Raw genomic sequence first — 13,663 nt, forward strand, 5'->3', positions numbered from 1 at the left:
TTAAGTCATGATTTTCCAAACATAAAAGTTTAGAGGCATAATTGATTGAATGGAAAAAAAGTCATATATTTATATATGTATGAAAAAATAATAAATAAATAATTCAACATCATGTTCACAAATTTTTCAGTGATTTATTTTATCCTTTTATATTTAGGTTTCGTGTTTATAGCTTTGATCCTATATTCATACTATTGAATAGTTATTTGATTCTAAGTTCTTAGGACGACAATGCAAGCTAACCTATATAAGACTTATCATTAAAGATTCACTTGCATGAATTTTTTAAAAAATAAAAAATATAATTTTATATTTTTTAATTATAAATTTAAGTATCTTATAAAATTAAATATTTAAAACAAACATAACCATTAGAAAAGAAAATTTCAAAAGATTAATGATTTATTAATTTATTACAAACAAATAAGAAAACATATTATAAAAATATTTATTAAAATACATTATAAAATAAAATATAAATTTATATATATATATATATTAATAAAATGATAAATAAAAATATTTGATCCATAAAAAAATTTACTCAACAAAAAGAAAATGATAGAGAGAACGAACTGCAAATCAACTTATTAACTCTTTATTGTTATCCTTTAATTTAGTTAAATCCATCCAAGATCAAGAAAGATTATTTATTTTTTATAAAAGCCTTAACTTCAACTCATTTTTAAAAGATGTTAAGTCACTCCAATTGTAAAATATTTTAAAAAAAAATCATTTTATTCTAATTAATTAAATGCAAAACCTATTTTTCTCCTAGAATTAATCTGAAACCAAAACCAGGGCAAACAAAGAAGAGTAATGTGATTGGTTCGTCAATCCCACGCGCTTCTTGATTCGTGCTGTCTTTGTCATTCACCGTGTTCTCATCTACTTCTTCTTCATCTTCACATCGGTTCTTCTTTTGTCTGTTATCCTTCTTCTGTCTCATTAAAGATCATCACACCGTTTCTCAGTTTCTTGTTTCTCCCTTCATAGCTAAATCCTTTGATCCCTTGACTCATTTATCTGTAAACAGAAATTAGGGAACCCAACAATGGCTCAGGCGGTTGAAGAATGGTACAAGCAGATGCCCGTTATCACGCGCTCATATCTCACCGCTGCAGTTGTCACCACCATCGGATGCTCCCTTGATGTAAAACTTCTTTCTTCGCACCCTCGCACTTTTAGGGTTTCCAATTTCTTTTATGTTTATCAATTTGGCGCGTCTAATTTGGGCTTTCCATTTTATAATTGTTGTATTTCATTTGGTTTTTCGTTTTGAAATCAAATCGTTAGTGTGGTAATCCGGATGTTTGTTGTTGGTTTTGAGAAGTGTTTAATGAAGCTGCGGTTGGATCGTGTTTGTGCTAGCTTGGTCTGGTGAAAAGTTTGCGTGATTTATATAATTTGTTTGTTTCAATTTTTTGGCTGGAGGATTGATTTCCTTTTGATTTCGCTGATTTGACAACTCTAGGTGACTGATTCTCTTGTTGGTGGTGTTGCAGATAATTTCCCCTTATCATTTGTACTTGAATCCTAGATTGGTGGTGAAGCAATATCAGTTTTGGCGTCTGGTTACTAATTTCTTGTACTTTCGTAAAATGGGTAAAGTTTCTGCTGTCCCCCGTTTAATGAATAGATATTCTTTGAGATTGGAGGTGATAGATACTTTGATATTTCGCTTTCAGTTTTCTTATGGAAAATGTCCCCATTTTTCTATGTCAACATGTTTGGGACACTGATTTTCATTCTAAATTGTTTTTGTGTATGCATACATAGAGTTTTGTTGATGGCACTTAAGAGGAACTACTTTTATTCTTAGTTAAGGAATATCGTATACTAAAATCTCCCTCTATTGGGCAGTTACATATGTATGCGATAATATGATAATGAGTATATGATCGTTCATGATTAATTCTCCAAATGGGAGTGTGCATAATTTTTAAGCATCATGAATCCAATTCTCACATGATGAAAATTACAATACGAGAGCAATTGCATTAAATGAACTGCAACTGTTTTGAAAAGAGCACTAGTGAAGAAAGGCTATAGCTGTAGGTGGGATATACCTACATTTGGGAAAAGGGGTCAATCCAATTGACCCTGACGTAATCATAAGCAGAATGTCTATGGACATGATAGTTCCCAGAAATAAACTACTTGACGAGCTTTTGTGGGCTTGTCAGAAGCAATGAAACTGCTTTATGTATGTATTCTTGTTTCTTGGAGAGTATAGTGTGGTCCTTGCTCCGTATACACACGGCCATAGTTCTTGACTTTACTGAACCCCCTTGTAAAATTGAAAATTAAATCTTGCGTTTCTGAGTGTGGTGCTTTTGTAGTGTTATGCAAGGGAGACTGAAGCTTGCATTGGTGTATATATTAATAAACTCTTGTATCAAATGGGTGTCTGCCTATTGAATAAAACGGTTGCCTTATCCGCATATCCCCTATTTTCTTTTGCGGTTTGTGTCTGTGGACTAGGTTATCAGATGCTAGTTTATTGGATGCATTATGTATTCAAACCTTCAGCAGATTTTGTTCTCGAGTTCCCCTGTCATTTGCCTGAATTACAACGTCACTTCCAAATTCCCTCTAGTAATAATCCTATATAGTCAAATTTTCTGGGTCTGCTTTTTTATTTTAACAGATCTTGTCGGGGCTAACGGAATAGTCATTTACCAGCAACTCCTGTATAATTTGTTTGTTTCATCATCGTTTGAAATTTAATTTGAAAATTGTGCATCTTACTTCTAAATTTGACATGGTATTTTCCTATTGAATGGGCAGACTTGGATTTCCTGTTTCATATGTTTTTTCTTGCACGTTACTGCAAGCTGCTTGAGGAGAACTCGTTCAGAGGGAGAACTGCCGATTTCTTTTACATGCTTTTATTTGGTGCCACTGTATTGACTGGAATTGTTCTTCTTGGGGGGATGATACCGTATATATCAGAGTCGTTCGCAAAAATAATATTCCTTAGCAACTCATTGACATTTATGATGGTAAGTCGCATTTCTATATATTTGTTGTTCAGTCCTGTTGTTTAAATCTGTCTGAAATAATGTATCTTTTTTTTTCCAGGTTTACGTGTGGAGCAAACAGAATCCCTTTATTCATATGAGCTTCCTGGGCCTGTTTACTTTCACTGCTGCCTACCTTCCATGGGTGCGTAAGCTGTATAGGATAGGATAACAATAAACCGGGTTTATATTTAAAAGAATTTATCTTTGATTTTGATATTCTGTCTTTCGCTCAAGTTCCAACTTATGTTTGTAGGTTCTCTTGGGTTTCTCTGTACTCGTTGGTGCCAGTGCTTGGGTGGATCTACTGGTATGCCTCCGTTACGTTAATAGTGATACTTGATTTCTAAGCAATACATTTTGTGAACAACAGGTAGCTAATGTGCATCTTGACTGCAATGTTTCAGGGAATGATTGCTGGTCATGCATATTATTTTCTTGAAGATGTTTATCCTCGGATGACAGGTCGTAGGCCACTAAAAACACCATCATTCATCAAAGCACTATTTGCAGATGACCCAGTTGTTGTGGCACGGCCTGCCAATGTCAGATTTGCCCCCCCACCAGCTGATGAACTTCACCAAGATTGAATGAATGACCATGAAATGGGTAGAGGATTAGCAACGGAACAGCGAAACGGTTGGCCGTGTAATATATTGATTTTAAACATCCTTTTTCGCCTGCATTTGTTAATTATTAGGATTTAAGGGGCGATATGTCGAATATTCAGAGTTTTAACTGAATGAGTTCCTCTTTTTTCATTGTAGTTTGTCAGACATCACTCTGTAGATATGATATTAATATCCCCTTTTTATTTTTGTATATTTTGATCCTGCAGTCTCAAGCTTTTTTAAAATAACTAATTCGTCAAATTTAAGAGTTTATGATGAATTTGAAATATAAAAGATTTTAGAGGCAAACAAATTAGTGAAAAAAGTATACATTTTGAAGTATCTAAAGGTACTATCTAAACAGTTTTCAAGATAAAGAACAGTACATTTCAAAATTAGAGCAATAAAAACATTGAATTTTTTTTCAGAGATACTAAAATCAAAATTTAACAAATTAAAAACATATTTTATCATGAATTTTAGTAATTTACCATCAATTTCTACCTAAAAAGAATATTGGAAGTTTATTTGTTGAGAAAAACACTAGTCCTAGTAGATCTATTAAAGAACAAAATCAAGACATAAACGAACAAGTAGTCATTCTACATCAATGGGAGAGCTTTGTATGACCTAGTAGATGGTATTTTAGTTATTTTTTAAAAATTATTTCATCTACTCTACCCATTTGTAGAATTCAATTCAGCTAGCTCACTGCTACTACAAAATTTAACTACAGAATATATGCATGATTTTGTTGAATTTGACTCATTAAATAACAAAATAAAAAAAATCGTAGTTATTAGTTAAAAATTACTATTTGAAAGATACTCTATATGTATACTATGATAATGATAATAATATAATTATTATTATAAGATTAATCACTTTTTTCCGCTTTAAAACTCAAAATTATAGTTTTATTCTTAAAAAGTGACTTATTGAAAACTACAATATTATTTTTAAAAATAAAATAAAAATTAATAAAAAAATTATATTTATATTATCCTTAATCTTTACTAAACAATGTGAAAATTATGTATTAATAAAAAATAGATGTTATCCTATGACATCACTAGAAAATAAAATAAGAAGTCATATATTTATATAAAATACAAAATATTTTACACGCGGGACTAAAATAAAAAAATATATACAATATTTTTTTGGACTAAAATTTTAAAATTAAAAAATTTGTAGGGACTTAAAACAAAAACAACATATTTATAAAAATGTATTTAGGAATTAGTGAAAGAAAAGACATATTGAATATTTAAGTGTTACGTGAAAGTTTACTATTAATTATTGAACATTTTAAACATATTGACTCCAATTGTTTGTTTAAAAAACTATTATATATTAATGAGTAATTTTTAACAATAATACAATTTACTATTTTTTTTATGTTTTTCAGCTTGATAATAAAAATAAAAAGTCTAAAATATATGAAACTCACGTTTTTTTCATCACCAAAATTAAGGAATATTTTACTTAAATTAGATGCAAACTCAAACATGTTAATCTCGAAGTAAAAAGAGTAAATTGTCAATTAATCATCAATTATCCTTTTACCAAGAAATCTAATATTCACCCTATAAAACAATACAAAAATTAGACTTTTATTTATTTATTTTAGTTCATAATAATATAATCTTCGCGAGACATTTTTATGACATTATAAATATTGAGTTTATTAACAGTGTTATATAATGATAGTGTTATAACATATTTATAACCTAAGGGTTAGGTTTATAAAGTTAGTAACACAAATTAAAATAAAAAGAAATTAACAAAAACGAAAATCCACAATTAAGAATTTAATTAAGCTTTAAATAAAAATGCATCCATGAAAATGAAAAAGTAAAAATGCATAGTTTTAGTGGCGACTGTTCACATTTCATTTCACACCCTAAAACCCTGTCTTGTCTTCTGTTCATTCTTTGTCTTCCCCTTCGCTAAACCTCCTTCCATCGTTACTCCTCCGCCGTAAAACCCTAACCCTAGCCATGTCAGTCCTCTCACGTCTCCGCCACTTCTCCACTTCCATCCTCTCCCCGAACTCCTCCTCCCCCCTCTCCTCCAAGCAGAAGACCCGCTCCGCCCTCCACCTCCTCAAATCCGAGACCAACCCCGAGCGCATCCTCGATATCTGCCGCGCCGCCTCCCTCTCCCCGGATTCCCACCTAGACCGTCGCGCCTTCTCCCTCGCCGTATCCAAGCTCGCCGCCGCCAACCACTTCGCTGGCATCAGCCTCTTCCTTGACGACCTCAAATCCCGCCCCGACCTCCGTAACGAAAAGTTCCTCTGCCACGCCATCGTCCTCTACGGCCAGGCCAACATGCTCGACCACGCCCTCCGTACCTTCACCGATGATCTCTCATCTCCTCGCTCCGTCAAATCCCTCAATTCCCTCCTCTTTGCCTCCCTCCTCGCCAAGAACTACAAAGAGGTATCTCGAATCTACCTCGATTTTCCTAAAACCTATTCAATTCAACCTAACGTAGACACTTTTAACATCGTTATCAAAACTTTCGCTGAATCCGGTTCTTCCACCTCTGTTTACTCCGTTTTCGCTGAGATGGATAGGAATTCCATTAAACCTAATGTCACCACTTTGAATAACTCGATTTCTGGTTTCTACCGCGAGGAGAAGTTTGAGGAAGTGGGGAAGGTATTGAAGCTGATGGAGGAGAAGTATCGTGTTTTTCCTGCTCTCAGTACTTATAATGTTAGGATTCAGAGTTTGTGTAAGCTGAAGAGGTCTTCTGAAGGGAAGGCTTTGCTTGAGGGAATGGTTTGCAATGGGAGGAAGCCTAATTCGGTTAGCTATGCATGTTTGATTCATGGTTTTTGCAGAGAGGGGGACCTTGAGGAGGCCAAGAGGTTGTTTAGGGACATGAAGAGGAGAGGGTACTCCCCTGATGGTGAGTGTTATTTTACGCTTGTGCATTTTCTGTGTCGCGCTGGGGAGTTTGAGGCGGCTTTGGAGGTTGCTAAGGAGTCTATGGGGAAGGGTTGGGTGCCGAATTTTACCACAATGAAGGTTCTTGTAAATGGACTTGCTGGTGCATCGAAGGTCGATGAGGCGAAAGAGGTTATTAAGCAGATCAAGGAGAAGTTTGCTGAGAACGGGGACAAGTGGGATGAGGTTGAATCTGGGTTGTCCCAGTGAGGAAGATTGTGATCTCCTTGAGTTGTATAATTCTTTGATCAATAGGAGGGGAGCACTGAAAATGGAATTTTCCATGTGACATCAGCTAAGGAAAGGCTTTTTCGCCACTTCCTCTGGCCATTGGCCTTTTGCTTGCTCAAATGAACTCATTGGTGACTGGTAATCTGCCAAGTTAGTTTGACATTTTTGCTGGTGTTGAGCATGCTTAGTTTTCCTTGAGAAATAATAGAATTGGAAATGCTTCTGATTGTTTTATCTCTTTAAATTGCATTGGCCATATTCTTTCTTTTAAAGGTGACTGATACACTGCGTGGGAGCTTTATGGACCTGTATATTACATTATTACTGTTTTTTTAGTTTCTTGTTCTACTCGTCCTGCATAGTTGCTGAAGCCAGAAGCTGGTTTTTATACAATAGCTCTATTGATTTTAAATGTTAATGGAATCCAACAATTGACCCGTTGGCATGTTCCATTATGCTGAAATTATGCATGCAATTGACTCATTGCATGTTGCCAATGCTATTATAATTTGTGCAGATAATGCAGAACCAATAGTAGATCCTCATTGTTTGTGTTCACTTGTTCATATTGTATGTGTCTACATGTAAATGCATATTGAGTATTAAATAGAAGTGTTACCACCTTCAACTATCAACCCACTTTAATGTAATGGTTCTCTTCGTCTTGGTCCGTCTGTCGTTGGAATATAACAATGGTAGGCAATTCAAGCATCGTGCTTCCGTCAAAGAAGTGTTGTATCTCAAAAGTACACGAGGGATGAAAATTTTTAAGCCATTTGTGAAACACATATTATTGCTGATTTAAAAAACTGCTGATGAGAAAGTTCGGCAAAATTAAATTGACTGCCTTGTCATGACAATTAAAATGAAAGCGAATTGATATGATATAGTATATATATATATATATTCACTATCTCAACACAATGGGTAATAGTGATAAGCACAAACTAACACTCGGAATGAATGACTATGGCTAATTAAGATCATATGCAATGAGTAAGACAGTTTATATTTATTACACATGTTTACGAGTATTGTAGGCATGGCCAGATACGATGGTCAAATGAGAACATGGTTTACCTCTATCATGTCCTGGTTTTAGTTTATCTTTTTCCGTTTTAATCTTCCTCTAAGTATAACCCGTACCATATTTTTAAAACGTTAATGAGGCTATGAAGAAACAAAATTAACCAACTTACAATGCAGGAGATCTTACGCACCATTGCAGGGCCAACACATCCAATAGGAACATACATCGTCAATTGAGAACAGACCATCAAACAAAGTGCAATGGTTTTGTGATCAAGTTATAAAGGACGGTTTTCAGGGACTTTAGGGCATTCTGACAATGTCCCAAATTCCTAATGCAATTTTCCTTTTTCCCTTCGGAGAAGGGCTTTTGGTTTTAGATTTTAGACAGTGCTTGCTCCTACATTTGTTGCTCAACCAATACTAATTAAAATTGAATACTAATTTAAAATTAGGATAATATTTGAGTGTTTGGATGACCTTATGCAAAATTATTTTAACTTATTTAAGTATGTAACTAAGTTAAGATTTAGCAAAAGTAATCTTATTATCTGTAATAATTTTAGACGTCACGAATAAAATTGTCTCCAAATAGATTATGTATATGGTTTGTAAAAAATAATAATTAATTACTAGCTTAGTCTGTGCCATGCATTGTGCACGAATATTTGCTTTACAATTTCACTATTTTGGATTATTTGTTTGGTTTAGATTACAAATTTCCATGTAATAATTTTACTTTTTAAGAACAAGTTATATTTTTCTACGTTTTTCAATATGAACCTACGTTTTTCCATTTGAATGTGTTGAACGAAATGTTTCGACTCTGTAAGACAAAGATAGAAGGAAAGAAATATTTGGATGAGTACTCAGTTAGACGCAGAAGAAAAACAAATCCAAACTTAGTTGGATTTTAAATACATGTCCTGTATAAGGAAATTTCCATTGCAGTAGTGATATATATACAAGGTTATAAATTTAAGAGATAAAATTTAAGATTTTAAATCTAAAGTAAAACATTTGAATTATAAAGAATAAAAGAATAATATTTTTTTTTATCTTGAAACTATATTTTTTAACCATAAAATATGTTATAAAATAAAAGTTGAAAAATCTTTAAAATAATAATAATGTGAGACAGTACAACTCACAAAATCATCACTCTCATTTAAGGCAGAAGTTTGTTTTATTATCTCCAGATTTATACTTCTATCTATCATAAACGTTTATGTCATATATGTCTGATATTAGTGCTTTTATTATTCAGTTTAATAATTTAAGGAATAAATTATTTTACGTATTTGTGAATTTCAATTAATAGGATACGTTTAAGGTTTCATATATCTACACGTCATGTTAAAAATACACACATTTTTTTTAACTACAGTTACCAGAAAATGAAAAATATTACCCGTAACAGTGAACAAAATAATCTTATTTTAATCACAAAACAAAATCTCTCGAATAATACCTCAAGTTGAGAGGAGTTTCCACCGTAGGATAGGTACACCATCCAAACAGATCTAAAAAATGAAACTCAAATAAAATAAAAAATTGTATGTATAAAGGATTATTTTTATGTACAAAAGTATAAAGATACAACTGATAGCAGCTAAAATAAATGAACTATTCTCGTGCAAGGTTTAAGAATAGAAGGAATTTTCCTAAAAAAATAAGAATATTATTTGCATCTAAATCATCCTTATTTTCTACATTACAAGATTTTGTAGTCTGGAAAAGGCCAAGTGTTTTTTAAAGAAGTGAAAAAGGTTGTCTACGTGTTTTTTTTCCTTTTAATTCCAATTTTGAATTGGAGAAAAGAGTTCGTAAAATAGGGTATGAAGAAGTTGTTGTCTTTGTCAGAATTACGTGTCAGAAAAAACCAGCTAAAAGTAACTATGTTAAAGAAATTCCATTTTGATGCCCAAAACTAAAATAAGTAATTAGAAAGAAATATGAAATATAAATTTGAAGTTTTTTGGCCCTGAATAACGGCTTACAGTTTAGAAAATTTAGCCATCTCCTACCTACCGACCATTATTCTGTTTTTTCTCAAAACTTTGTGCATGCAATTTTTTCTGAAGATCGTTGTGTTGGTTGATTACAAATCTTTTCAAGGTTTGTAACCAACCATCAACAAGGTCTCAGAAAATGAGTTGCTTCCCATGCTGCAAATCAGATACCAAATCATCCTCTACCGGGGCTGTCTCCGGCAAAGTTTCCAAAGGAAGGAGAACATTCAAATCAGTAGCTGCGGCCATGTCTCTTAAAACAGGTGTGCCATGCTTCATTCGTCATATAAATATTCATCTTTTCGAATTCCTCCCCCATTATTATTACCTTCAAAAGAAATCCTTTTTTTTATAGCAGTTTAATCTTTTAATCATTTTTTGTCACTTTCTTTAATGTTATCTGCCTTAGGAGATTAGCCCCCCCTGCCGGAACATTTTTCCTTCAGGATATAAAGATGGCTCGTGATGAACAATTTTTTTTTTAAGATATTATTACCCATGAATATCTTCATTTTGTTTGATTTAACTGTATTTCTAAACAAATCTGAAATTCTTCCTTGAATGTAATGAATTTCCTAATTGTATGAGCAGCATGCATGAAATATGATATTGGAATCCTTGGATTCGAATAATGTGAATGGATAATTTTTGTAATAACCAGATGATCTCAAATTGCAGGCAGCAGCAGGCATAGACAAATAGACGCAGAGATAAGAAAATTTGGAGCTGTGAAAAATGATGTCAAAGTATTCACATATGCACAACTTGGTGAAGCCACAAACAACTACAGTTCTGATAACCTGGTGGGTGAAGGTGGATTCGGGAACGTTTACAAAGGATACATAGACAGTGTTGGACAAGTATGTCTCATGTTTTATTATATCTAATAATGCTTTTAGCTTTTCACAAGGTTGTGAAAATCTCGTGAAATGTTGTGTTCAGCCTGTAGCTGTGAAGGTACTGAACAGGGACGGAGCACAAGGAACGCGCGAATTTTTTGCAGAAATTTTGATGCTAAGTATGGTGCAGCACCCAAACCTTGTGAGGCTCATTGGCTATTGTGCAGATGACCACCATAGGATTTTGGTTTATGAATTCATGGCTAATGGGAGTTTGGAAAATCACCTTCTAGGTATGATGACAAAAAATTCTGATACAGAAACACATTTAATATCATGCAACTCTAACTAGATTTTATTTATGTCAGACTTAGAAGAAGGCAAGGAGCCTTTGGATTGGAAGATCAGGATGAAAATAGCTGAGGGAGCAGCTAAAGGACTTGAATATTTGCATAACAGTGAAGATACTCCTATTATATACCGTGATTTCAAATCATCTAATATACTGTTAGATGACAACTTTAATCCTAAGCTCTCTGATTTTGGCCTTGCTAAGATTGGTCCTTTAGAAGGCCAGGAGCAGGTGACAACCAGGGTGATGGGAACTTTTGGTTATTGTGCACCAGAGTATGCTGCTACGGGTAAACTTAGCACAAAGTCGGATATTTATAGTTTTGGGGTCGTGTTTTTGGAAATAATCTCGGGTAGGAGAGTATTTGACACTACAAGAGCTACAGAAGAGCAAAACTTGATTGATTGGGTATGCTCCAAAACAAAACTTCTCTATGGTTTCTCACTAATCTTCTTATAACACATAACTGAATTTTATTAACTTTTTTGGCAAATTGAAAGATTCAGTTACATGTTATGTGGAGGTTGATTGAGGAGCATTGATGTTGAGTTGAATACAATTAATCTTGGAACTTGGAATTTATGGTTGTCCTTTTTTTTTTCCTATTTGGCAGGCACAACCTTTGTTTAAAGACAGAACGAAGTTTACTCTTATGGCTGATCCTTTGCTTAAAGGTCAGTTCCCTGTGAAGGGACTATTTCAAGCCCTTGCAGTGGCAGCAATGTGTTTACAAGAGGAACCTGACACACGACCTTACATGGACGATGTTGTGACAGCTCTTGCACATCTAGCAGTGCACAAAGTTGAAGAGAAAGACTTAGCCGGGGACTCTATAAAATGTGCTGGCCATGTTGAATCTTTCAGAGCTACAAGCTCTGCTGGATCCGAAAGGGCGTAGCTTCATTAACCACACACAGTCTAGGATTACTGCAAAAAAATCACCAAAAATGTTGTAGAAGGATGAAAGCGCTTGCATGCATATCTGTTTGCGTACCATGCTACTTTTAATTTTTTAGCTGTAATTCTTCCCTTGTGGAACTGATATGAGGCTCTCTCTGTTCATCTGTGTTTTTGCATTCTAACAAGTTATACCGACTTTCTGGTTCTATTTCATTCTATCTCTAAACATCAGACACTAAGATCCTGAATGACAAAACGAAGATATAGTATCTTAAATTCTTTGGTATTATTCTTCAGTCATAATCAAAGTTTCAATTTGGTATTTTGCGTAATAGAAGGTTTTCATTAAAGATTAAGCATATAATAGGTTAATGAGCGAGATTGTATGTGATTGAAAAACAATAACAGAACAATCTAAAAACATGTATCTAACTTTTGTTTCTACCAACTTTATTTATGTTCCTCAGTTACAAATACTACCTTCGCTAAATGTATGTAGAACATGCCATCCATTTACTAGTAGAAAACTGATTTTAAACTGAATCTGAGATCTGAAAAGCCAACAGTAACTATATGAAGCACAATATGCGACAGAAAATGAAAATGACATGAGCATAAAATTTAAAAACGTTGCCCAAGGCAGGCAACATAGCATGAAGCATAAAATGAACATCTTCAAGTTTTGGTTCCCCACAAAAAGCTAGTGCACACTAACTCAAGAGAGTCACTTAGAGCTGAAAGTTGTTGATATCATTCCTGATGATCCTGTAGCTGTAACCAGGAATCCGGTTTAACTGATTCCCTTCAGCTACTTCAGCAACAGAACAAATTTTTGGAAGGAACCCACTTGAGCCTCTTCTCTTCCTCCTCTTCCATGTAGTTAGCATAACCCAGAAACTAGGCCTTGAAATGGAATAGCTTCTGCCAGAAAGCATGTCCACAAACTGTTGCTGAGGCTTTTGTGAGCTTCCTCTTCTGTCTAACTCAAACTTGGTGAAGTATTCAATCTCCTTCCTGACTAGAGATCCAATAGTGCCCCTTGTCCCTATAGCAACAGGAGCAGCCATTTCAACTTCACTAGCCAGTTGTTATGGCACCACTCTTTATATATAGTGCATAAATTTACTATTGAAACGAGTGAGCCATCCACATGAAGAACATAGTGGTCGTTATTCTTATAATTTTCAATTTGGAGCATCCATCTTTGGTCAGTATTAAATAGTTGATACTGACTTGCTTTATGAAAAGCAAAAGCATGAAATTTCCCATAATTGAAACTTTAAAAAGTTAAAATTATCGTGATATCCCAGTGCTTGATAAGAACTAATTAACTTGTTTTTCGGAAATTATACTATACCCTTTTGAGAAACTGTTAGGAATTCTGCTAAAATAGTTACCATATGAGAAAACATCAAGAGAGATTGGTGCATTTGTAGCGTTTAACATCACAAACACATTGCATTATTGAATAGTGTGACACACATTGTCAAACCAGAGACTGTTTACTGCATTATTGGCAATAGTACTTTTCATATGAAATGGGGTTTTCTGTAACCTTAAATTCCTGTGAGTTTGCTATGCAAAAAAAAAAAAAACACAAAAATTTAAATTCCCCGGGCTTTCAGTGGTTGTCTTTTAATGTTCTTTATTTGTCAGGTCAAAGTTATTCTCCGCCATTCATGGCTTGGCAAGTGGAAAGAGAGGCC

At 33.9% G+C, this 13,663-nt stretch overlaps 4 protein-coding genes across 4 annotated transcripts; 3 read left to right on the top strand and 1 right to left on the bottom strand.

The window, feature by feature from the left end:
* Positions 1-726: 726 nt before the first annotated feature.
* Positions 727-3,845, top strand: LOC137832238 (derlin-2.2). The gene is made up of 6 exons (XM_068640294.1): positions 727-1,153; positions 1,506-1,605; positions 2,791-3,005; positions 3,085-3,168; positions 3,280-3,333; positions 3,431-3,845. The coding sequence occupies exons 1-6, from the start codon at positions 1,055-1,057 to the stop codon at positions 3,611-3,613; spliced, it is 735 nt and encodes a 244-aa protein (XP_068496395.1). The 5' UTR covers positions 727-1,054; the 3' UTR covers positions 3,614-3,845.
* A 1,647-nt stretch (positions 3,846-5,492) lies between these two features.
* On the top strand, positions 5,493-7,160 carry LOC137832239 (small ribosomal subunit protein mS86 (rPPR1)). The gene has a single exon (XM_068640295.1). The coding sequence runs from the start codon at positions 5,638-5,640 to the stop codon at positions 6,802-6,804; it is 1,167 nt and encodes a 388-aa protein (XP_068496396.1). The 5' UTR covers positions 5,493-5,637; the 3' UTR covers positions 6,805-7,160.
* A 2,658-nt stretch (positions 7,161-9,818) lies between these two features.
* LOC137832242 (probable serine/threonine-protein kinase PBL23) lies at positions 9,819-12,170 on the top strand. Its single transcript, XM_068640298.1, has 5 exons — positions 9,819-10,129; positions 10,545-10,726; positions 10,809-10,998; positions 11,074-11,465; positions 11,671-12,170. Exons 1-5 carry the CDS (start codon positions 10,006-10,008, stop codon positions 11,953-11,955), a joined length of 1,173 nt encoding a protein of 390 aa, XP_068496399.1. The 5' UTR covers positions 9,819-10,005; the 3' UTR covers positions 11,956-12,170.
* A 210-nt stretch (positions 12,171-12,380) lies between these two features.
* On the bottom strand, positions 12,381-13,140 carry LOC137832245 (uncharacterized). The gene has a single exon (XM_068640300.1). The coding sequence runs from the start codon at positions 13,022-13,024 to the stop codon at positions 12,686-12,688; it is 339 nt and encodes a 112-aa protein (XP_068496401.1). The 5' UTR covers positions 13,025-13,140; the 3' UTR covers positions 12,381-12,685.
* Between the last annotated feature and the right edge of the window lie 523 nt (positions 13,141-13,663).

This window comes from Phaseolus vulgaris, chromosome 6 (assembly GCF_000499845.2).
Source record: "Phaseolus vulgaris cultivar G19833 chromosome 6, P. vulgaris v2.0, whole genome shotgun sequence".
Classification (NCBI taxonomy): domain Eukaryota; kingdom Viridiplantae; phylum Streptophyta; class Magnoliopsida; order Fabales; family Fabaceae; genus Phaseolus; species Phaseolus vulgaris.

Excerpts from the sequence above, each read along its gene's own strand:
- LOC137832238 (XM_068640294.1), top strand. The coding sequence starts at position 1,055 with ATGGCTCAGGCGGTTGAAGAATGGTACAAGCAGATGCCCGTTATCACG. Across the intron at positions 3,169-3,279 it reads CTGCTGCCTACCTTCCATGG|GTTCTCTTGGGTTTCTCTGT; the intron begins GTGCGTAAGCTG and ends TTATGTTTGTAG. Across the intron at positions 3,334-3,430 it reads GTGCTTGGGTGGATCTACTG|GGAATGATTGCTGGTCATGC; the intron begins GTATGCCTCCGT and ends GCAATGTTTCAG.
- LOC137832242 (XM_068640298.1), top strand. The coding sequence starts at position 10,006 with ATGAGTTGCTTCCCATGCTGCAAATCAGATACCAAATCATCCTCTACC. Across the intron at positions 10,999-11,073 it reads TTTGGAAAATCACCTTCTAG|ACTTAGAAGAAGGCAAGGAG; the intron begins GTATGATGACAA and ends TATTTATGTCAG. Across the intron at positions 11,466-11,670 it reads AGCAAAACTTGATTGATTGG|GCACAACCTTTGTTTAAAGA; the intron begins GTATGCTCCAAA and ends CCTATTTGGCAG.
- LOC137832239 (XM_068640295.1), top strand. The coding sequence starts at position 5,638 with ATGTCAGTCCTCTCACGTCTCCGCCACTTCTCCACTTCCATCCTCTCC.
- LOC137832245 (XM_068640300.1), bottom strand. The coding sequence starts at position 13,024 with ATGGCTGCTCCTGTTGCTATAGGGACAAGGGGCACTATTGGATCTCTA.